Genomic DNA, 25,692 nt, shown 5'->3' with positions numbered 1-25,692 from the left:
AGTTGTTCCATTTTGAGATCTTCAACTTCAACATCCCATATCAATAAAAAAGTCCCTAATACAAAAGGTTGTGCTAAGGAATGCAAGAATTCTGCATGCTGTTTTCATTCCCCTGGTCATGTTCATGCTTGCAGCTGTCCATGAGGCAGTAAAGAAACAATCTGCTTCTCAAAATGCCAAGGCAGGTATATTAGCACTAGAAGGAAAAAGGCTCTTTTCCCTATAAGCTGAAAAGGGGCTACCTCAGGTCAATTAGGGACACCTGAGTCCAATTAAGGGCTGCCTGAGACCTTTAAAAACTCCTCCTCCAGTAAGAGAGGGGAAGAGAGAAGCTGCTGCAGGGTAGATGGCTGATCTTCTCCCTACACGGGAAGCTACATAACATATTGCCTGTTTAGAGGAAGGACTGGTACCCCAGGGCCAATAACAAGGCCACTCACCCTCAGAGAGGGGGATGGGAAAGATGTCCCCCTTTGTTTTGCATTGGAACTGGTTTCTTTTTCTGTTTATTTAGTGGAGGGGTACTCCTGAGGCCTGCCTGGAAAATACCGGGAAATAAACCCTCAAGAGGGTGAATAAATACTGTCCAGAGTGGGGCTGACTTATACCAGGCCCCACCGCCAGAGGGGGGATGTGCTGAGCCTGCCGAGATGGAGGAAGTGCCTTGTCGCACATGGCAGAAAATTATAACAGTTCATTCTTTCCACACACTCAGACTGACCAGTGAGAGGGCAACAAACAAGTTGAATTAAATGTTAAAAAGTGATGTGCACTTCAAGTTTACCTATGTGCCATCCTCATCTTTTCTCCTTAGCCGCATTGTTTTGTTGTAATAGTAATTCCAGATTTAATTAACAGTGCAAGAGGCTGCAAAACACAGCTGAAATCCTCCACATTAACTGTTCCTTCACAGCAATCTTTCTAAACTGGTGACCACCCCTCAACCCCAAACTGTTGAATCAGTGTTATTTAAATGCTTCTTTCAAAGGTAAGGAATGCAGATGTGGCCTTACTTTCCTTTTTGTGATATGAATGACACTGAGATCACAACACAGGAATAAGTGAAATTAATTAGAATGATTTTGTACAAAAAAAGGATAAAACATTAATATTTTGGCAAATATTAGGCAAACATGCCTAGTCAGAAATCAGAGGTCACATCTGCATGTGGCAGTTATGTCTTCAGTTTAAAGTTTTGTCTCCAAGATTTGCCCAGGGTAGAACCTACAGAACAGATTATTGAGGGGACTGCTGGTATACAAGCTGGCTTGAGCTAAGCAGTAATGTTATAACTGAATAAAAGCCTTAAATCTAGACAATATAAAACAATTCTCTTCACTGCTTAAACTACCATTTATTGTTCATCCTTATACTTCCATGCACTCCTTAGGTATTTTCAACTTTCTTCTCTAGCAAGATTATTAGGATTCATGACATCCTGCCTTTGATGGTGATATCGCTTATCACTTTGTCCACTTCCCTATTCAACATTTTCTCTAATGCATGATTATTTTTTCCATAGTACAAGGAAAGACGACGTACAACATCACTCAGATTCTTATTCTTGGCAAACGGAGGTTGGAAGCCTATCTCCTCCACCCCAAAAAGGGAGATGTGCTTATTCATTATGTAGGTCGTGTCTGAGAAAACTGGTGGAGACCTGGACTAAACAGCCATGTGCCCTGGCTACAGGCAATGTTAGAACCTGAGACTTGCGATTGTGCACATGACTGTTTCGTGCTCCAGTAGGTGCGAGGCTGGAATTCCATAGTTATCTCCTCAGTCTGCTCATTTCCCAACATAATGAAACAATTAAAATGATTGGTAGAGGAACTCCCTCCATTGAGGCAACTGTCCATAACTGGGAAAGCCTTATATAGCTGAAGCATAGTGGGGAGGGTGACAGCACAAGGTATGAATAGATGTCAGGTACATCCATAGCACTGACAACTGTTTCACTCTGTATCACATTAAAGAGAATATTTTACTAGCAGCTTTGCTTTTGAATAAACTTTTAAGCACTCTTTATCCTTCTATAACTTTGTAAACCTATTCCTTTTTCTACTGAACAAAGCAGGGCTGCCCTGCATTTTTACCTCTTCCACAGATGCACAGCTACAGATACTTTATCCCCTCCTTCTCAGTTTTTAGTGTAGATTTGTTGGTCCAGATTCATCCATAGCAGAAAGTTCAATGAAGGGAGACCGATGGGGTAGAAAGGAGCCAGAGTTTCCCCCCCATCTGGGAGCCTACACCAGCCATAAGATAAGGCAACACTGGGCAGCTGGGAAGACACTAAGTCAGTGAAGGCTCCTATGGAGTTTCATCTGCGACTTACACCTGCTCTCCACTGAAAGTCAAGAAGGAGAGCAGGCAGTTGTACCTCCTGTCTTTTTTAAGGTTAATTCCTTTCAGGCACAAGTGGGGATCAGTTAGGAAGGTAGAATGTATCATCTGGTAAAGTTTGAGTTAGTTAATGCAACATGTATTGATTTAAAATAATTTTCATGTACCAGAACAGGGTTGGATTTTTATAGATTATTAATATTTCAGTGGGAGCTGGGGACACTCCAAACCTGAAAATAAATCAAGCTGGATCTAGGTGCTTACTATGTAGTTAGGAGTCTAACTGTACGCACCCACATTTTTCAGAATTCTGGCTGAGGTTACAAATATTTATTCATTCATTTACAGGGGAATTTTAATAATGATGTGTACCACCTGCAGATGGGTTTTTATTTTCTTAAGTCTTCAATGGAAGCTACTTTGTGTACTGTAGCACGGTTATATCTAGAACTAAGGAATTAATTTGTAACAAATTAAATTAAAATACATTTTGCCTACTTTTTTGTGCACAGATTGCGATTTCTTCACAATGTATGCACTATTCTACAAAAAAGTCTTCATGAATTTTATTTAACCTGTGGCTGCTTATTTGAAATTCAAGAGCTGTTTCTTATTTGTCAACAGATATATAGCACTGTTTTTGTACCCTAACTGGACGTGCAAAATTCTTTTAATCAGGTGTCTGATAAATGTTTGCAAAAAGAAATATAAAATTTGCCTTCCTGGGAATTCAAGCATAAACCTAAAATCATTCTGCAAACATTCATGCTACTCAGCCATAAAAGTTCATGGAAAGAAAATGAAAAAGAGGCATGAACACTGCTGAAACTAGTGTTTAAAAATTAAAGCAAATGTTTGTGCAAAACATTTTCCACTATTATCCAGGTTTAGCTGGCTCTCCAGATCAATTGGTAGATTTTTTATACTACGAAGTGATCAGAGTAACTATAGACTATTGAATCAAAAAAGAGATAGTCACAGTGCTTAATTTGTAATGAACGAGGTGCCAGGGCAGTAGTAATCATGTGCCAGGGCTCAAGCAATTAGATGCCAGGGCTCAAGCAATTTTTTTACATTCATAATAGATGCAGCCGGGGCCATGAACTGCCAGCCTAGAGGTGCGCTCAGTCCTGGAACAAATGAAGCACTAGATAGTATGATGTTTAAATAATTTCACTTTGTGTACTTTAGGCAACTGAAAGTAGAAAATACGCCAAACAACATATGTTGCAACTGTACGATAACAAGTGTCCAGATTTTAAACACCTTCTTAAAATCGGTTTTGTTGTATTTTTTACTTTTTCCCTGTAATTGTTTTGTTAAAAGTGCACAATTATAAAGAAAAATAATCAAGCAGAAGTAATTTAAAATGAAAATAAAATGCTAATTCTTTTGACCTCCCAGCCTGCAACGTTGCCTTTTCTGTCCATGGATCTAAGAGCTTTAATCCTTTATTTACATGTTAAAAGGTCTTTGTGTACTAGTTTATTAGGAGACTTGTGTTGTATGAAGAAGTGCAGACCCCCTTTTCTCATGTGCATGCTGCTACAAGGTTTCATGCAGACATACTCTCTTAATACATTTCCTTGATTCAAAAAGCTTAATAATAAAAGTAAGTAGTATTTCTTCAAGTATTTTCTCTTTCTCTTTTATTTCAGTCTTCATGTGGAGAGGAACAGCAAATATATGAGACAGAATCTACCTCATATCAATGGCTGGCTTTTGGGGTCAAGAAAAATTGGTAGCCACAGTCCCTCATCCCCACTGGACCTCTAAATATGAAAATTAATTCTCAATTTAATTTACTTAAAAATGTTTCTAGATTTTTTTCTTTGCCAAAAAAAACAAGATTTGAGATTATAAAACAATGACTAGGATTAGAAGTTAGTTAGATTTCTCCTAAATATCATGCTCTTCTTTCCATAGCCACCCACTATCTGGTCTTCTGGGTTCCATAAAACCTGTTAGCTCAATATTTGGTTTCACTTTTTATCAATTTTTATCTGCTGGGATCAGTGCTACCTGGGTGTGGATCATGGATGTTGCTGAGACCTCCATGACCTCAGATGGTTGCCTGCTGCGGAGACAGCAACACTGGTGAGCAAACATAATCTCTGGTAACAAGGTAGGAGTCAACTAAATAGGATGACTAGTTGCCTCATCTAGATGACGGACTAAGAGCAAGGGGCTCCCTCTAATCCATCCCTGGCACTGATTCTATGGCCTTGGACAAAACTCTTAACCTCTCTGCCTTTATTTCGCCATGTACAAAGTGGAGACATGAATGCTAGGCTTTTTCACATGGGCGCTCATTGTGATGAGTATTTAATTAATTGTACAAAGGTGCTGAAAGTCACCTAAATGTTCTCCATCTTTTTTGGATTCCTATTCCTGGTTAAAAAGGAAGCCATTTTTGTATCTTTTTTGTTTTAGGGTTTTTTTTCCCCTCAGTTGCAAGTGTGCAAAAACTGTACCAAACCTGAAGAAAGAGGCTAATGGTGGCCTCAGGCTCACATCTTCCCATATTTAATATATAAATATCAATCAAATGTGAGGGTATCTCAAAGTATAAATTAATTAAACCTCAACAAAAATCCCAAGAATTGTTCTGCTTGTGTCTCTTCTCTCTCCACGCACCCTTTCTGGCTTCTGGCCTCTATCAGTTACATCTCAACCACCGTTTAAGTCCAGTCTTTTCAATGAAAAGAACATCACTCAAAAAAAGTATTGCTAACTCAGGGCTGGTCTACACTGGGGAGGTCGAGAATAGCGTAGCTGAAGTCAATGTATCTTATTTCAGCTCCCGTCCTCACTGTCATAAACAGATAGCTAAGGGTTAATGTTCTTTTACCTGTAAAAGGGTAACACCAGTAACCTGAAACACCTGACCAGAGGACCAATCAGGAAACAAGACTTTTTCAAATCTGGGTGGAGGGAAGTTTGTGTGTGAGTTCTTTGTTCTTTGTCTTGTGTATGACCCTCTCGGCTATGAGAGTGATTTTTCTATCTCCAGCTTTCTAATCTTCTGTTTCCAAGTTGTAAGTACAAAGATAGGAAGACCATAGGTTTATATTGTTTGTTTTTTTGTATTTACATGTGTGTAGTTGCTGGAATGTGTTAAATTGTATTCTTTGTGGATAAGGCTGTTTATTCATATTTCTTTTAAGCAATTGACCCTGTATTTGTCACCTTAATACAGAGAGACCATTTTTATGTATTTTTCTTTCTTCTTATAAAGCTTTCTTTTTTAGACCTGTTGGAGTTTTTCTTCAGTGGGAATTCCAGGGAATTAAGTCTGCAACTCACCAGGGAATTGGTGGGAGGAAGAAGTCAGGGGGAAAATCTCTTTGTGTTAGATTTACTAAGCCTGACTTTGCATACCCTCTGGGTGAAGAGGGAAGTACTTGTGTTTCCAGGACTGGAAACGGGGAGGGTGGAGTCCCTATGTTTAGATTCATGGAGCTTGCTTCTGTGTATCTCTCCAGGAACCCAGGGAGGGAACACCTGGAAGGGAGAAGGAGGGGGGGAATGGTTTATTCCCCTTTGTTGTAAGACTCAAGGAATTTGGGTCTTTGGGGTCCCCAGGGAAGGTTTTTGGGGGGACCAGAGTGCCCCAAAACACTCTAATTTTTTGGGTGGTGGCAGCTTTACCAGGTCCAAGCTGGTAACTAAGCTTGGAGGTTTTCATGCTAACACCCATATTTTGGACGCTAAGGTCCAAATCTAGGAAATATGTTATGACACTCACGGCACGGGATCGACAGCCGCGGCTCCCCCATTGACTCTGCTTCCGCCTCTCATCCTGGTGGAGTTCCGGAGTCGACAGGGAGCGCGTGATAAATCGATCCCCAATAGATCGATCGCTACCCACCAATCCAGCAGGTAGTGTGGACATACCCTTAGTGTCAAAATGATTTAAAATGGTGCTGAATATCTAGAGACTATGCAAAGTTATAATACTGTTTAGCCACCTTTACAAACAGCAGATCAACAGGAACTGACTAATACACTGAAAGAACAACAGAGTATAAAATCATTTGGAAAAGGGGGGAAATAACATACATGTAATATGGCTATTTGTTACATTATAGTATGGTAAGGGGAAAATTTTAATATCCTGCCTTTCATGGGGAACCTGATTACTAGTAATGTCAACAATAACAATATCTTACATTTTATTTGGGAACAATTTATGAATAATGCTTGTTTTACTTGCATAGTGTTCTATTGTGTTAAGTCAGTTTCTTTTTCCTTCCAACTGTACTGCTATTTCTAGAGGAATAGAAAGTATTGTTTATTTATGTTATACAACTTGCCTTGACCCCATGACACAATTTACCTCTTAAATAACTACTTTCTTTTCCTGTAACAAATATAAAGCATAACATGGTGGGGAAATTCCTATGAAGTGCACTACAGCAAATTTATGTAACTGTGTGTGTCAGAGCCCCAAAGGTCCAAGACAATTTTAACTGCACCACTTTGTATCCACAATAATACATCACTTTGAACCCCTGACTGTGCTTTGGATTATAGCAGCAGCTGAAACAGTCTGCCTTGGCTTAATAAAAATATTAACACTCTGGTTGATATTTCCTCAACAACATTGAAGAAGAAAGAACAACTTGGTCAAAAAATCAATGTAGTTTTGCAACGTTTCCCAGAATGAAAAAAATCCAAAACTATGTAGTGACATGATGGATAATCTTAAAATTATTATTTCTCTCTTTTATCCACCTTTAATCACCTTCGCAGACTAAAATATAAACTAGCTTGCTTTCACATTTTGTTAAAGGACATGTGCATACTGATGTAATAGTTAAACACATTTACTGGATATAATTAACAGCTATTTCATTTTTAAAGCCATAACTCTTTAACATGTTTCCTGAGCAGACATTTGTTGCCATGGTAAGTCAATTACAAACCTTAAATTGTTTTAAGGATTTGGTAATATCACTGTTCTGATAAAGAAAAATGAATAAAAAACCACCAACAAAATAATACAGTTCAGACTACCGCGTTTTTAAAGGTCTCAGGTTATTAACTCAGAACATATCATTAATTTTTAGTTTGTGTGTGATGATAAACCTCTTCTGAATTGGACCACATATTTCAGGAGATAATGGGTTGATTTTTTTTAATTTTAACACATAAATGGTAGTTTTCTGCTTTTGAATTATAATGAACATTGCTAATTACAATTACCAGTTTTATTTACAGGACAGTAGTGTATAATTAATATAGGCAATAATCCAATTTGTCAATGTAGTTTTTTTTTTGTCATGCATTTTTTTTCTCTGATGAGACATGTACAGAACTAGCTAAAAGCAAGACGACAGCCAGCTGGTTCCATGGCACTGGCTGTATCTGTGAATAACCAGCAGCATAAAAAATGAACATAGCACATATTAAATGGATTAAACACTGGCTAACCAATAAGTCTCAAAATGTAAATGTAAATGAGGAATGACTCCATGGATTTCCAGGAATCCTGTGTTATGTGACACTTATCAATGATCTATAAGTAAACATACAGTCATCATTGAGATAGTTTGCAGATGACACAAAAACTGGGAAGTGGTAAATAATGAGGATAGATTAGTGATACAGTGTGATTTGGATCACTTGGTAAAATAAGTGCAATAAAAAAATCTGTTTTGATGCATCCAAATATAAGATCATACACTAGGAATAAACAATGCAGGCCATACTTACAAGGTAGGGGATTCTATCCTGGGAAGCAGATTTAGGAGTCATGGTGGGTAATCAGCTGAACATGCTTCCAGTGTGATGCGTGGCCAAAATGCAGTGGTTCTCAACCTGTGGCCCGTGGGCTGCTTGCAACCCAATCAGCATACAGCTGCAGCCCAAGTGTCATCCTTAAGGCCATACAGGTAGTATTGGATGAAGCCCACAACTGTAAATAGGTTGAGAACCACTGAGCTAATGTAATCCTTATATGCATATATAGGGACTCTCAAGTAGGAGCAGGGAGTTATATTAGCTTTGTATTTGGCACAGGTGTGACTGCTACTGGAATACTGTATCCAGTTTTGGTGTCCACATTTCAAGAAGGATGCTGACAAACTGGACATAGTTCAGAGAAGAGTCACGTGACTGATTAAAGGAATACAAAACATGCCTTATACTGAGAGACGTAAGGAGCTCAATCTGTTCAGTTTATCAGAGAGAAGGTTAAGGTGTGACTTGCCTGATAAGTACCTACTTGGGGAACAGAAATTTGATAATAGAAGGCTTTTCAATCTAGCAGACAAAGGTACAATTGGATCCAATGTCTGGAAGTTGAAGCTAGAAATAAGGCACAGATTATATTCAGACTAGAAATAAGGCACAACATTTTAGGTGGAGGTAATTAACCTTTGGAACAACTTATCAAGAGTTGTGGTGGAGTCTCCATCACTGGAAATTTTTAAATCAAGACTGGATCTTTGAACTGGAGCATATCTTTTAGACAATCAAAATTATTGGACTTGAAGCAAGAATTATTTCATGAAAGTCCAACTGCATGTGTTACGAGAAGGTCAGACTAGATGTTCACAGTGGTCCATTTTTGCTCTTAAAATTCTATGAATCAAGTACTCTGTATATAACTGATGGTTCACAGATCACCATTTGAGGACATATAGTCTATTATTTATCATGCAATGTTTTAAAAGTATTTGTCCTTAAAATGTACATGTGCACACATATGCACGCATGTGTGCGCACACACACACACAATTTCTTTTACGCCATGAACTTTGTGCTCATTATTTTCTTCAGGAACTAGAAAGCAGAAGTTTTGCCAGCTTTCAAGACAGCTATTACTTTCATACATACCTTCAGTATAAGTAAGAAGTGGCAAAATCTATTTATTTAAGCTAAATGCTAATTTAAATCACACAATTATGAGTGAGGAAGCAAGTTTATCATATTAGTTTAATTAAGCAGCATAACAAACAATGCTGTATTCATAAACAGTATTTTCAGAACTATGACCTAAAAGTATTTATAAAACTTTAGTCCTCTGAAGATATTTCCATTTTACTCTTCTGCCAGTATTTCCTCTGTTGTACCTATACTACTAGTACAATTTTAGGGGTTTACCACATAGCCTTAATACACAGGATTTTCAATGTCTTCAAGTGTGGTTCTTCTCTACAAAGCGACACCAAAGATGGTGTTGTGTGAAGGATTCCATGTTTGTCTCTTTCCTTCTCAGCTTCACTGCTAGTAACAGATTCTGGAAGCCACATTGCACCCTTACTTATATAGGATGTCAAACACTCTATTTCACAATTGCTTAATATGGTCCAGAAATACAGAGAGACCGTACAGTGTGGTAACATAGTGCAGCTTAAACTGTTTTCCTCCATCTAAGAGCTAGAACACCAAGGAGACACATGGTGTATGTGTGTCTAGCATTCTGAATAAACAACCCCCCTTGTGTTTACTACATCCCAGTCCTGTATCTTCTCTTTTTGAGAGACATGTACAATCTCCCTGAAGGTTAATGGTACTACACAGCTATCCTTACTGTCAATTATACATAAGCAAAAAGACTTTAGATTCATTTTCAGATTCTGGTGGAGTTTGTGGTGCTACTAGTTAGGAAAAAAAACATTTTTGGAAACTAAGCAAATTGGATATGGAAGTCACTGATGACAACAATCATGTAACCCCAAAATAGCATTTTTCAGAAGAGAACCACACTTAAAATATGTATATAAAGAAAGGAGAGCATGAAATGGAGAAAAGTGGTGAATGCAGAAAAAAATGAACATTATATGAACATAAGAAGAGGTGCTGAAAATTCATTATACTTCTAAAGACAGAAAAATTCCAACTTCAAACTTCCCAATTTTCAATACATTTGATTTTAAGGTTTCCTGGCTTGATTTAGATTTCTTCTAGCACTGGCTGCAGACATGAGGAAGGGGATACAATTTATAAACAATTTATGTGCACAGAAGAGCGCTATAAAGCAATTTGACTTCACAACCCACTAGATGAATCATTTGTTTCTACTTTCACTGATTACTCAGAGATGACAGTTTTTGGACTTAATTTGTATTGCCCTAAAGGTGACACTGCAAGATGTTAGCACTAGAAAAAGGCAAAACACCAACGGCATGTGGATTAACATACAAGGAAAGCACATTCGCTGCTCCTATGGCTCATGTTAATTAAAGTGAACCATGAGTAGCTCTACTATACCACATCTATAAGACCTTTCTTGAAAATGATCAAACTTGTATACACAGGAGCATTAAAGGAAGTATTAAAATAAATGGGCCAGATTATCAGATGATGTAAATCAATGTTGCACCATTGACTTCAATTAAACTATATCAACTGACAACCTCTGAGGATCTGGCCCAGTGTATTATAAGAGGAGAACAGAGCACCTGTTTCCTACTAGTCTCAGTGGAGCTCCATCTGCTGTGAATACACACCATCACAGCAGAAATTGGGATCAAGCCACAATAGATCCCATGCATACTGACATTCTAGATCATGGCTCTTTTCCTGATATATGAAAATAACAGCAATTAGTTTGATAACCCTGCTGTAGAACTTATTTGCTTCTCCCTTGGAGGAATACAGTAAGCCTAAGCAACTTATTTTTGCAATGCTCCTTCCACCTGGAGAACAGAGCTATTTAACTCAAAAATAAAAAAAGTTGTGAATACATTTGTTTTCCTCCTTTAAATCTACTCAAATGAATTATTAACAGTAATACACTTCAAACGAATGTATGAAACAATAAGAAAACCCCATGGTATGAGATTAATTGCTGATCAAGTTTCACTTTTAGGGGAGGTATATTATGTTCCTCTATTCTGTATCAAGATCTAAACATTCAATATTTAGTAGTTATTCCATGTGGAAAAATGACAGCAGGTCCAAAGCATCTTGCTATTTTCTAACTGGTACTTCATTTTTGGACATACGTAGAAGTAACTGATTTACCTGACATGCCACATCAAATTCAACACTCTTCTCTTTCAGAGTCACTTGAGTTACTGAGGGCTATATGCTAAAAGCAGCTATACACTTTTAGGGTTCTTCTTAATCAAAAGTAGAAAAAAAACACCTCAGTTTTCCCCACTATTTTATCGATCCTTTCCAGGTCATATCAATCATATATATAGTAATATGCCTAATGATATCTGACATATGAAATCACAGTGAAATATATACTTGAATGGTAATAGTTATTTGATCAGATGATTTTCCTATGCTGAGGCTGGCAAGATAAAGATGGCAAACTCCATTTCAAAAATAATCCGCTTTAGGATCATGAGTTGAGTTTAAACACAGTTGTAGATATATCCATTCCCCAGTTTGTAAGATTAAAATCAGAGTTCCAAAAGAGGGGGGAGAAGGGCACAGTTATACTCAGAACAGTAACAACTGAAATAGGATCAAACAGAAAAGGGTGCAATAAGCATCATCATCTGCATCTTGTTATTTTTACTCACATGGTAGTAGGTGGTGTCTGGCCCAGGTGTGCCAATGACTTCTTGCCTTAATGAATCCATTTGTAAACTAGGCAGCAAGGAATAATGACTTGGACTATTACTCTTCTCTCCTTTCTTTTTGGATTTTTTCCCTGTATCCTTTTTGCTATTTCTTTGAAACATGTAGTCATCTTGAGCTATTTTCTCATTGCTCATATAGCGAAGTAATGAATTTTCTATTGAAAAAGAGTAATAAAAGACTGAATTGCAAATCATTTAATAAATGCCCCTTCTTCTTCCTAAATATACTGCACTCATCTGTTGCTAAGATTTATCTTCATTTTTGAAGTCTTTAGCTCTGCGTCATAAAACAAAATGTATTCCAAAAATTATTTCTATGTTGTGAATATGCTAACATAGCAAGTTTTTTTGGGATGGAAAAGGTTCAAGATTCATGTCAAAGAAATTAGAAAAAAAAATAACTTGCCCTCAGGTCTTCCCCCAAATACACAGTTATTACTTTACTATGACATCTGCAGTCTTGTTCTGAGAAACTAGACCACAGTAGATGAATAAGGTGGTGTATATTTTGCATTGACTATTTCACTTTACCTTGTTCACCCTCCTGGTTTCTATCCATCTGTTGAGTCTCATTTTACATTTGGAAAGCAAGCTTCTTAGAATAGGGACAGCTTTTCAACTGTGTGTGCACCAAGAACAAGAGGCTTCTGATCCTTGAATACTAACCACCATCACAATACAAATAATTCCTGTTTGTAGAGGTAAGGCAAACTATGCTAGTGGTCTTTTGCTGTGTACAGTAAGCTATATCCTTTCTTTTTATTAGTGTATCATTGGAGTTTAAGAGATAATAATACTACAGCCTCAGAACTTCAAATTACAAAGTGTGAACATAAAACAATGATGGGATAAGAACAGTTTGTTAAAACATTGGCCTTTCCCTAAAGAGTATGCTTTTCTGGGACCATGTCTTCACGTATTAGTATAGTACTTAGCACAATGCAGTCTCTGGGTACTGCTGTGATAAAAATACTCAACAATGGGCATGTTTTAATTTTGTTTTGCCTTGGGCTCAATATATGGGCAGTTGGGTGAAATTCTATGGCCTGTTATATGGACAGTCAGACTAGATGTTCTGATCATCCCTTCTGGCCTTAAAGTCTATGAATATATTGTATGGATGCACAGTGGAATTCTGCAGCTGAACCTCTCATCTGGAGAACATCTCATCTCTGATCTGTTTCTAGCTGAGCCCTACTAGCTTCCCCATGGGATGTTTTCCAGCCGAAAATAACAATCACTCAAGCTAAGTGGATTTAAAATATCCACATTAATTGTGTGTTGTAACAGTAAAACAAATTAACTATAATTTTATGAAATTTTGGGGCCAATTTAAAAAAGAGTCAGATTGCATTATTTGAACACGGTGCTATGTCAATATAATGAAACACAGCCAAATTGAATTGGTACCCCTCTGCTGTGCAATCTCCTCAGGCCCTATACAGGGAACATGGGGATGAGCAAAAATCAAGTATACATAATGAAAAATGGGAACACTCCAAGATTATATTAACAGAAATCCACATTTTAAAGGAGGAACCAAATGAGGACTTGACTTAAGGAAAGCTCATTACAGTTTAAGTGATGCTAAGAAAAACATACAGCACTGCACAATATTAGTGTCCCAGGTCACTTACCTCTTCTACTATCTCTTTTTATCTTATTGGGATCTTCATAATCCCCTACCCAGTTATATTCCACTGGCATAGAGATAGGTCTTAGTTTGCCTAAAACAGAGAAAAAATGGTGTCATGCCAAATTCTTACAATGTCTTGTAAAATTCAAAATAGTTTAAATGAAGTGTTAATATGTATGTTAATTCAACAAGGCTAATTATTTATGGGAAAAGATCCAGTATATCTTAAGAACATAAGAACGACCTTACTGGGTCAGACCAAAGGTCCATCTAGTCTAGTATCTGTCCACCAACAGTGGCCAATGCCAGGTGCCCTAGAGGGAGTGAACCTAACAGGCAATGATCAAGTGATCTCTCTCCTGCCATCCATCTCCATCCTCTGACAAACAAACAGAGGCTAGGGACACCATTCTTTACCCATCCAGGCTAACAGCCATTTATGGACGTAACCACCAAGAATTTATCCAGTTCTCTTTTAAACGCTGTTATAGTCCTAGCCTTCACAACCTCCTCAGGTAAGGAGTTCCACAAATTGACTGTGCGCTGTGTGAAAAAGAACTTCCTTTTATTTGTTTTAAACCAGCTGCCTATTAATTTCATTTGATGACCCCTAGTTCTTGTATTATGGGAATAAGTAAATAACTTTTCCTTATCTACTTTCTCCACATGACTCATGATTTTATATACCTCTGTCATATCTCTCCTTAGTCTCCTCTTTTCCAAGCTGAAGAGTCCTAGCCTCTTTAATCTTTCTTCATATGGCACCCTCTCCAAACCCCTAATCATTTTAGTTGCCCTTTTCTGAACCTTTTCTAGTGCCAGTATATCTTCTGGACAAGAGGCTGAAACACAAAATCATTCAGTCCACTACTGTTAATGGTCTAAGTGGAAGTTAAGTATTTTAGGATATAACCCCAGTGACATAGAAAAAATCCCTTTCAGTTACATCAGACTTATAACTCAAGGTTTAGAAGGAGCTTCTTCCAAGCACATAAAGGCTTCCAAGTCATTTCCACTTAACATCCGTTAATTACTCTGTAATGCAATTTGAGATACAGAGAGAATTGTTTTATGCCCTATGTGAAATGAGCTTTTGGTCTCAGAATAACTGATATCAGACCTGTGTCCATATCACAAAAAACATTGCCATAAATGGCAACTTTGCGTCTGTCTTAGTAGATACATCAATGACTGAATGGGCATGGAAACAAGGATTTCAAACCTCAAATGTAGCCTCTCTGGATGAAGCATTTCACCCACCCAAAGCACAGCATATTAATTCTGGCAAATTCACTCACATTTTAGAAGACAACAACAGAAAAATGACACATCAAATTACAGCTCTACCTCGATATAACACGAATTCTGATATAACGCGGTAAAGCAGTGCTCCAGGGAGGCAGAGTTGAGTGCTCTGATGGATCAAAGCAAGACTGATATAATGCGGTTTCACCTATAACGCAGTAAGATTTTTTTGCTCCCGAGGACAGCGTTATATCGAGGTAGAGGTGTATTATACTTAAAGTTTTAAATTGAGAGCCACGGAGGTATTTTTAAAAATGTGGTAAATTGTCGTTCCTTTTAAGAAAGTTCCAAAAGTACAGAAATTGGTCAATGGAAAGGAGTTTTGCACAACCTAATTACTAGCTATATAAGGAGATCTGAAATATTCAACAAGTTAAATAATATACTGATACAAGATAGCAATACAACCTCATGGCATATACTGCAATATCTGGCCGTCCAAAACCAAAATATTTTAAACCCTTGACAAGCAGAAAGAATTCTTACTTTTTCCTTACCAATCCTTTAGTCACAATGCATAACAGTATGAATACAACTTTAGTCTCAAAACACAGCAAAATTCAAATAAAATAACCTGGAAAGTTTTATTAATTGACATTACTAGAAAGATTTCTGTAATAAATATATAGGAAGACAAGATATATAGTTTGTCAGGGCTGAATCCCCACTCTGTCACTTTGAATACAGAAGGTGGGGGCCCTCAAGGATATTAAAAATTAATACTTGCCACTCCAGGCTTGTATTAAACTTCCAAGGTTACAGCTTTCCTCTGACCTTGGCTTGGTAAACGCTGCCACTACCCAGATTCAAAAAAAACCCCTTGGACCCAGGAAGGAGCACTTGCGAATTCCTCCCTGTGTGGTACCCTCAAGTCCTTTGACCCCCCTTAGGGGAAGAGCTGAGAAAGAAAAAAAGGAAATTAGCTGTTGCCACCAGCTAATCAAACAGCATATGCACAAACCTCTTAGGACACCAAAAATCCAATGGTGTTCTTAAAAAAGATAAATTTTATTAAAAACAAAAAGGAAGAACATACATCTGGAACTTAGGCTTTTGCTAGATTTTAAAAGAGCAATTCCAAAAATTAAGCACCCAAAATAGCTTTCTTGGGGGTTAGCTTAAAGGTTACAAGAAAACTAAAGCATCTGGGGTTAGCACAGAGGAGTCCCCAAGCCTTAAAAATAAACACAAATAAACCTAATCACGTCTCCCTAAACCAGGGGTCGGCAACCCTCAGAAGTGCTGTGCCGAGTCTTCATTTATTCACTCTAATTTAAGATTTTGTTTGCCAGTAATACATTTTAATGTTTTTAGAAGGTCTCTTTCTATAAGTCTATGATATATAACTCAACTATTGTTGTATGTAAAGTAAATAAGGGTTTTAAAATGTTTAAGAAGCTTCACTTAAAATTAAATTAAAATGAAGAGCCCCCCAGACTGGTCGCCAGGACCCGGGCACTGTGAGTGCCGCTGAAAATCAGCTCGTGTGCCGCCTTTGGCACTCATGCCAAAGGTTGCCTACCCTTGTCCTAAACATTCCTAATTTACTTACATATTTGAGTTGTTAAAAGTAGTTCTAGATATGATCTGATGGTTTTCATATCTGGTTCAAACTTTACACAGAATTCCTGCTGCCCGTCTCTTCAGCCCAGAGAGAACAACAGACAAAGGGAAAGTTTCTTTCCCAATTTAAAAAAATTCTAGCCTTCCCATTGGCTCTTTTGGTCATATGCCCACTTTTTTTTTCTTTACCTGGGGGACTTTTTAACCCTTTACAGGTAAAGCATGTAGAGAACAGCTACCAAGAGGGATTTTACAGCTAACTGGCTGGCTGGGTGTCCATCAAAGGGAGCTATCCCTCCACACCCCACTTCATCTATCACACAGTTATACCGAAAACAAATATTCAAGCATCTGTCAATCCATTCAAGTATTTAATGTATAGGATTATTAAATCACACTATATGTTTTCTACACTCAAGGGGTCATTTATAATCCTCAAAAAATAAGACAGTATAGAGGAATATCTTTTAAAAAAAAGTTCAGTATTGTCAATGCACAAATGAGGAAAGTATCTCTATTCAGGAAATCATTTAAATACTGTACCTACTTAACTTTAAGCATGTGCTTAAGTCCCACAGAAGTTACTGCTTCACTGAAACACACGCTTAAGTGCTTTCCTGAATAGGGATAGTGTTGAACTGATGCCTATATTAGCCTCTTATATTTATACAATTAAGAATGTTCATGGTTACTTCTCTGGAAATATGAGCGTTCTTGTTGTATCAACCAGGCAAGGTACTAACAAACTTTAATAGCACTTTATTTTTAAAGTGGAAACCTCTTTACCAAGCTGCTGGTGCACCCTCTGTAACTCTCACTCTGCCTCCTGAACTCCTCCCCCATGCTTCCTGTTTTATGTCCTCTGAGTCTCTCAACAGCCAGTGCTCCCAGTTCTAATAATTACAAGCAACATCTAAACACCACATTCTCTCCTCTCTTAAGAAACTCTCCCAATTAAAATAAACATTGTTGTTCTAACCACAGGAACAAATAGGAAACAAGACACTATACGATTGGAAGAAATATTATACTGAAAACACTGTAGATACTACATAACAGTCTCTAGTCCAGACAGGTGGGCGTCTGGGTCTGACAGGCCGCCTCTCAAGCCCTGGTTCCAATGCAAAGTCTTGTTGTGTTGATACTACGGTGAAGTCATCCAATGCAGACTGGGTGTTGGCATAATCTCCTCTTGGTGCATAGGCAGGTGCAAGATAAGAAGAATTCCATACCCGCCCATCAGAAAATCAATAGGTGTAAGGTCCCTTCTTCTCTATGATTTTAAGAAGAGCTGTGAATTTATGGTCCTCTTTGCATAAAATTCCAGGTTTTCGTATTCTAATGAAGGAACCACACTCAAACTTTGCTTCCTTAGCACCCTGCTGCTTGTCTGTGAAAGCCTTATGCTTTGCTTTGTTCTGTTCAACTGTTTTTCTCACATCATCCTCGGCGGGGGCCTCAGGTCATGCCTTTAACAACCCAGCAATGGTCAGTTTAGGATTCATCTGTTTCCCAGTCAGTAACTCTGCAGGTGATCTTTGCGTTGTGGCATGTCGTATAGCCCAGTATGCTTGCAAGAAATCAGAATGAAGAGTATCCACAATCACCCTTCCAGTTTAGCCATTTGCAAACTCTCTTTCAAACTTCTATAAACTGTTCTATTTCCCCATTGGCTTGAGGGTAATATGGGGATGACCTTCTGTGTAAAATGTTCCTCTTTGCTAGAAAAGTTTCAAGCTCCAGGGAAGTAAATTGACTACCATTATCTGAAACCAGTTCTTTGGGGTTACCTTCCCTGCTAAAAACTGAAGAGAGGAACTTAATTACTGTAGCGGAAGAGATTTGTGAGGTAAACGCTACCTCAGGCCATTTACAGAAATAGTCTATTAAAGTGATGGCATAATGACAGTCAATTGGAGCAGTCTCAAAGGGTCCTACAATGTCAATCGCCACTTTTTCCCATGCAGATTCAGGAAAAGGAACAGACTGTAATGGAGGGGTACATGTCACTGCTGTCCTATCATGCATTTGGCAAGCGACACAGGATTTTATGAGTGCTTCAGTTTGAGAGTCCATCCCTGGCCACCAAATACAGAACCCGTAGTCGTCGTTTGGTTCTGACACTTCCTTGATGAGTATCGTGTGCCAGGTGTATGAGTTTTGACTGTAATTCTTCTGGCACAAGTAGCCAGTGTGCACCTCGTAGCACATAGCCATCGAGCAAAGAAAGTTCATCCCAAACTCTAAAATAAGGCAGCAAAACTGGGTCAAAGTTTTTAGGGTTACTTGGTCATCTCTTTGTCAGAAATTCCCATAGTTTTTGTTGAATTGGGCAAGCTGAACAAGCAGCCTGAAATTGTTCTCTTGTAACTGATGTAAGATTGCTTGTAATACGCGCAACTACTACATCCTCATCCTCTGGTGGACCATCTGGTGAAGGCAAAGGCAGGCAAGAAAGGCAATCAGCTACCACATATTTGCTTCCAGGCTTATATTCCAGTTCATAATTGAAAGAGATTAGTCTTGCAGACCATCTAGCAATATGATATCCTGCTCTTCCCAGTCCTTTCATGGTGAGCAACGTCATCAAAGGGCTGTGGTCTGTGTGCAACTTGAATGTGCGGCCTCACAGGTAAGTTCTCCATTTTTCAGTAGCCCAGACAGAAGCAAGTGCTTCTTTTTCGACTGTAGAATATTTTCTCTCAGTATTACTCAGTGTCCTCGAAGCAAATGCAACAGTCCTCTCTGCGTTGTCCTCATGAAGTTGTGTGACAACAGCCCCAAGTCCATAATCAGAAGCATTAGTAGTTACAATTGTGGGCAATGTGGGACTGAATAATGCAAGTACTGGACTCTGTACAATCAAGTCTTTCACCGTTTTGAAACTAGCTTGTACATCCGTTGTCCACACTAAGGTTGAACTGCTCCATAATAATTCTCGTAACAGTTCAATGACAGAGGCATAATTGGGAATGAATTTTGCATACCTGGAGGTAAGACCCAAGAAAGAATGTAAGGTTTGCAAATCTGTTGGAGGAGGAGCATTTGAAATTACCAGGATATGATCTGAATCAGGTTTTAGTCCAGCCTGTGAAAATGTATGCCCCAGAAAGCAGAGTTCAGTTTGTCCAAATTTGCATTTGGACCTACTGAGCTTGAGGCCTGCTTTGAGGCAGTTTAGTACAGACTGCAGGTTATTGTCATGCTCCTCAGTAGTATTTCCAAACACGATAATATCATCCAAATAGCACTATCCATGTTGATTCTTCAGAATAAATTACATAATTTTTGGAAGGCACCTGGGGCTGATGCGAGATGGTATGGAACATGTTTAAAATGAAATAGTCCCTCCTGTGTAATAAATGCTGTGAGGTCTCTGCTATCTTCATGCAACATAACCTGGTGGAATGCGCTCTGCAAATCAAGAGTAGAAAACATCTCTGCTTCACGGAGTTCTGCAAATACTTCTTCTATGTGAGGAAGAGGATGGCTGTCAATCACAGTAGCTTTATTTGGTTCCCTTAAGTCCACACAAAGGCAAATGCCTCCATCCTTCTTCTGCATCGCTACTATAGGTGAAATCCATTCCGAGGAGTTAATCTCTTCAATAATGTCCTTTTGAACAAGTTTTCTAAGTTCTTCTGATACAGCTTCCCTGACTGAAAATGGTAAGCGCCATAATTTCTGTTATACAGGCATCATATTATTCCACATTTTAACTTTTCTCCTCAATCTGGTGTTGGGTCCCAGCCAGGGCCAGCTCTAGCCATTTCGCTGCCCCAAGCACGGCGGCACGCCGCGGGGGGCACTCTGCTGCTCGCCGGTCCCACAGCTCCGGTGGATCTCCCGCAGGGAACAACGGACCCTCCACAGGGACGCCTGTGGGAGGTCCACTGGAGCAGCCTGTCGCTCCTGGTAACCGGCAGAGCGGCCCCCGCGGCATGCTGCCCCAAGCATGCGCTTGGCATGCTGGGGCCTGGAGCCAGCCCTGGTCCCAGCTGAAACTGGTCTGTGTACCGCAAGAGTGCTTTGCTGAGGAAGATCAATTCGTCCATTAATTACCCTGAGATTTAAAGCAGTCAAAAAATCTCTGCCAAGGATAGGAGTGCCTTTGTGGACAATGTAGAACTCTGCAGTTACACATCAGTCACCAAAAGTAACTATTGCTGGCAGGCAGCCATGTACTGGAATATGGTTTTTCAAATAGCACACCAACTGAAGTTTGGGTTAACTAAGAGGCACATCTTAAAGTAATGCAAAATAGATGGAATCAGGTAGTATAGATACTGCTGAGCCAGTGTCCAACATTAGCTGAAGAGAGTGTGCTTTGCCTGAAGGTATGGCAGAAATGTTTACAGTGCACATTATCTGTTCTGGAATATGTGCAGTAGTGGTTTTGTCCACGGCTCAGCACAGTAACATCTGGTATTGTAACTGCATGCACTTGTTGATTGAACTGGCTACTGGGACATACTTTAGCAAAATGCCCAATCTTTTTGCAATGATTGCACTGAGCTACTTTTGCTGGACATCCTGTGTATCTTGCAAGGTGTTGTGGGGATCCACAGTGAAAGAATGCATTTGCTGATTCAGTGGCTTTTCATTAGTTTTCCTCCTGCAATTGTTTGTCTGCAGCGATAGTAGGCTTTTCTGCAAAGGAGTCACAGCCTGGACTGTGCCTCCTGTATCCCTGCTCATTATTTTGGCTTCAGCTGTAGCTGACTCAATCTGAACAGCAATGGTTATTGCTTTTTCTACTGTAAGTTGTGGTTCTAGAAGTAAGTGTTCACTTACATGAAGCATAGTTGTTTTCTCAATGAGCTGGTCTCTAATCATCTCTTCTGTCATATTCCCAAAGAAGACAGTTACTCACCTTTGCAACTGTTGTTCTTCGAGATATGTTGCTCATATCCATTCCAGTTAGGTGTGCGTGCGCCGCGTGCATGTTCGTCGGAGATTTTTACCCTAGCAACACTCGGTGGGCCAGCAGGCTGCCCCTTGGAGTGGCGCCGCTATGGTGCCGGATATACACCCCTGCCGACCCCTCCGCTCCTCAGCTCCTTCTTGCCGACTACTCCAACAGTGGGGAAGGAGGGCAGGTTTGGAATGGATATGAGCAACACATCTCGAAGAACAACAGTTACAAAGGTGAGTAACCGTCTCTTCTTCTTCGAGTGCTTGCTCATATCCATTCCAGTTAGGTGATTCCCAAGCCTTACCTAGGCGGTGGGGTCGGAGCGAGACGTTGCAGAATGTAAGACCGCTGAGCCAAAGGCAGCATCATCTCTGGGCTGCTGGACCAATGCATAGTGTGATGCAAAGGTGTGGATGGAAGACCAGGTAGCCGCGCGACATATTTCCTGGATGGGAACATGGGCCAGGAAAGCAGTATATGAGGCTTGAGCCTGAGTAGAGTGGGCGGTGAGATGGCCAGTCGGAATGTGGGCCAAGTCGTAGCATGTCCGGATACAAGATGTCACCCAAGATGAGATCCGTTTGGGGGAGATTGGCATGCCCTTCATGCGCTCCGCAACTGCTACAAATAGCTGAGGTGAACATCTGAAAGGTTTGGTCCTCTGGATGTAAAATGCGAGAGCCCGGCGGACATTCAGGGTATGCAGCTGTTGTTCCCAGCGCGATAAGTGCAGCTTTGGGAAAAAGACTGGTAGAAAGATGTCTTGATTAACGTGGAAGGCAGAGACCACCTTAGGGAGGAATGCCGGGTGCGGTCGCAGCTGTACCTTGTTCTTGTGGAATACCATATACGGAGGATCCACTATCAAAGCGCGAAGTTCTGATACTCATCTAGCCGAGGTGATAGCGACGAGGAAGGCTGTCTTCCAGGACAGGTACAGCAGCGAGCATGTGACTAAAGGCTCAAAGGGGGGGGCCCATGAGCCTAGCTAATAAGAGGCTGAGATCCCAGGTAGGGGATGGGAACTTGACCTGAGGGTAGAGCCGCTCCAAGCCCTTGAGAATCTGGAAACTATAGGGTGAGAGAAGATCAAACTGCCAGTTTCCCCAGGATGGAAGGTGGAAATAGCTGCAAGATGCACCCTTATAGAAGAGATCGCCAGGCCCTGCTCCTTGAGGGACCATAAGTAGTCCAAGAGAATGGGGACTGATATACCTTCAGGAATAAAGTCATGCTGGGCGCATCAGTGGGAGGAGTGCTTCCACTTGGCGAGATATGTTGCCCGTGTGGAAGGCTTTCTGCTTCCCAGTACCACCTGTTGCACAGAGGTGGAACAACACAATTCAGATTGGTTCAACCAGACAGCCGCCATGCTGTCAGATGGAGGGACTGCAGGTCCGGGTGGTGAAGCCTGCCGAAGTCCTGCATTATGAGGTCTGGGCAGAGTGGCAGAGGTATCGGGTTTTCCAGAGAAAGGTCAAGCAGCAGGTTGTACCAGTGCTGTCTCGGCCATGCCGGAGCGATCAGTATTAGCTGGGCTCTGTCCCTGCGGAGTTTGAGTAGAACTCTGTGGATGAAGGGAAAAGGTGGGAAGGCATAAAACAGGTGACCTTTCCAGGGAATTAGGAACACGTCCGAGAGGGAGCCTGGGGAGCGAACCTGCAGCGAACAGAACACCTGGCATTTCCTGTTCTCTCGGGAGGCAAAGAGGTCTATCTGGGGAAAGCCCCACTTCCGGAATACAGAATGGAGAATGTCCGGATGGATGGACCACGCGTGAGACAGAAAGGACCTGTGCAGGTGATCCGCAAGAGAGTTCCGGACTCCTGGGAGAAAGGAGGCTACCAGGTCTATTGATTGGGCTATGCAGAAGTCCCACAGTTGCATCACCTCTTGACAAAGGGGGGAAGATCGCATCCTTCCCTGCTTGTTTATGTAATACACGGCCGTTGTGTTGTCTGTGAACACTGCAACACAACGGCCCTGTAGATGACGCTGAAAGGTTTGGCACGCCAGTCGGACCGCTCTCAGCTCACAGACATTGATGTGAAGTGCCAATTCCCGAGAGGACCAAAGGCCTTGAGTGCGAAGGTGCCCGAGGTGAGCACCCCAGCCGAGAGATGAGGCGTCTGTTGTCAGGGATGCAGAGGGCTGCGGTGGATGGAACGGTAGACCCGTACACACCAGGGATGGCGTCAGCCACCAGTCGAGGGAGCCCAGAATGCTCGATGGAACTGTGAGTATCATGTCTATGGCGTCCCTGCGTGGACGATAGATTGAGGCGAGCCAAGTTTGAAGAGGATGCATGCGCAGTCTGGCGTGCTTTGTGACGAAAGTGTACGCAGCCACGTGACCGAGGAGGCCAAGGCAAGTGCAGGCAGAGGTTGCTGGGAAGCTTTGTAGTCTTTGTACAAGAGAGACTATAGCCTGAAACCAACGTGGAGGCAAGCTGGCCGTTGCAAGATTGGAGTCCAGTGTGGCCCCTATGAATTCTATTCTCTGCGTAGGCACCAAAGTGGATTTTTCCAAATTGATTATCAGGCCTAGATGGGTGAATAGGTCCTTGATGATGCTCACATGAGCGATGACCTGTGCCTCAGAGGTCCCTCGAATAAGCCAGTCGTCGAGGCATGGAAAGACATATATTCTACGACAGCGGAGGGAGGCGGCGACTACCGCCATACACTTCGTGAATACCCGAGGGGCCGAGGAGAGGCCAAAGGGAAGGACCGTAAGCTGGTAATGTTGACGATTCACCACAAAGCGTAGATACCGTCTGTGCAGGGGGTAAATAGCGATGTGGAAATATGCATCCTTCATGTCAAGAGCGGTGTACCAATCTCCGGGATCCAGGGAAGGGATGATGGTTCCCAGGGATACCATGCGGAACTTGAACTTTTTCATGAATTTGTTTAGTCCTTGCAGGTCCAGGACAGGCCGGAGGCTCCCTTTTGCCTTGGGGATTAGGAAATATCTGGAATAGAACCCCTTGCCTCTTAACTCCTCCGGTACCTCCTCTATAGCTCCCATTGCAAGGAGCCTCCAAACCTCCTGCAAAAGGAGTTGCTCGTGAGAGGGGTCCCTGAAGAGGGACGAGGAGGGGAGTTGGGGTGGGCGGGTTGAAATAAACTGAAGACGGTATCCAAACTCCACCGTGCGTAGGACCCAACGGTCTGAGGTTAGTTGGGACCACGCAGGGAGAAATGGGGCAAGGCAGTTGTAGAACTGAAAAGGATCCTGGGAGGCCATTGGTGCACTGCTCTCGGGCGCACCCTCAAAAGTTTGGTTTTGGTCCCGCTGGTGGCTTGGTGGGACCGGAACTGTTACCCCCTTGAGGCCCAGACTGACGTCTGCGATTGGTACGACCTCGCCTTCTGGTGAAGTCTTGCCTTGGCCGAGGCAGGGGGTAGGGGCGCTACGGTTGGGGCCGGAAAGACCCTCTTTGAGTCTGTGGCGTATGCATTCCCAGCGAACACATAATTACGCAATTGTCTTTTAGACTCTGTAGCCTAGGGTCCTTCTTCTGCAAGAACAGGCCCTGGCCATCAAAAGGTAGGTCTTGTATAGTCTGCTGAAGTTCAGGTGGCAGACCTGACACTTGCAGCCATGATATATGTCGCATGGCGATTCCAGAGGTGACCGTTCTAGCTGCCGAATCGGCGGCATCAAGCGAGGCCTGGAGGGAAGTCCGCGCAACTTTCTTCCCTTTCTCCAGGAGTGCTGTGAATTCCTGCGGGACTAGCTCTGTAAACTTCCCTACCACCTCCCAGGTGTTATAGCTGTACCTACTCAGGAGGGCTTGTTGGTTCGCCACCCTGAGTTGGAGGCCTCCCGCGGAATAGATTTTTCTTCCTAATAGATCCATTCGCCTGGCCTCCCTTGATTTAGGTGCAGGGGCTTGTTGGCCATGGCGCTCCCGTTCATTGACGGACTGTACAACCAATGAACAGGGAGGGGGGTTGCACGTAAAGGTATTCCATTTGACCCCTCTGGCTGTGGGCAGTATGGATGCCGGGGATTGCCAGATGGTATCCGCTCTAGCCTGGATCGAACGAATCAAGGGGAGGGCCACTCTAGTTGGCGCCTCCGCTGACAGTATACTGATTACCGGGTCCTCCACCTCAGGAACTTCCTCTACGGCTAAGCTGATATAAAGGGCGACATGCCGCAGAAGGTCCTGGTGTGACCTGAGGTCGACTGGAGGTGGTCCCGATGTTGACATCCCCGCCACCGCTTCATCTGGGGAGGAGGAGGATGAAACCCCGGGGACAAGCAGGCCCTGGACTGACTCCGGATCCTGAGGAATGTCCGGAGCTGGTAGATTTTGTGGGTCCAGTACGTGGGCAGGAGATTCCTCCGTACCAGCCGGGGGAGATCTG

At 41.5% G+C, this 25,692-nt stretch overlaps 1 protein-coding gene and 1 long non-coding RNA gene across 6 annotated transcripts in view; one reads left to right on the top strand and one right to left on the bottom strand.

Annotated features, from left to right (window-relative positions):
* Positions 1–25,692, bottom strand: part of CNKSR2 (connector enhancer of kinase suppressor of Ras 2) — a 370,061-nt gene that overhangs the window by 108,948 nt on the left and 235,421 nt on the right. For all 5 annotated transcript variants that reach the window (XM_030574665.1, XM_030574679.1, XM_030574688.1 and 2 more), the window contains 2 exons: positions 13,532–13,621; positions 11,835–12,049 (listed from right to left, as the gene is read on the bottom strand). In XM_030574665.1, the coding sequence (XP_030430525.1) occupies positions 11,835–12,049; positions 13,532–13,621 (305 nt within the window). The remainder of the gene's footprint in view (positions 1–11,834; positions 12,050–13,531; positions 13,622–25,692) is intronic.
* On the top strand, positions 13,356–18,967 carry LOC115657233. The gene is made up of 3 exons (XR_004001928.1): positions 13,356–13,365; positions 15,978–15,985; positions 18,886–18,967. It is a non-coding gene; the product is annotated as an uncharacterized LOC115657233 (long non-coding RNA).

This window comes from Gopherus evgoodei, chromosome 1 (assembly GCF_007399415.2).
Source record: "Gopherus evgoodei ecotype Sinaloan lineage chromosome 1, rGopEvg1_v1.p, whole genome shotgun sequence".
Lineage (NCBI taxonomy): Eukaryota > Metazoa > Chordata > Testudines > Testudinidae > Gopherus > Gopherus evgoodei.
Note: the sequence above shows the minus strand (reverse complement) of the source record. Positions and strands in the feature narration are given on the sequence as shown.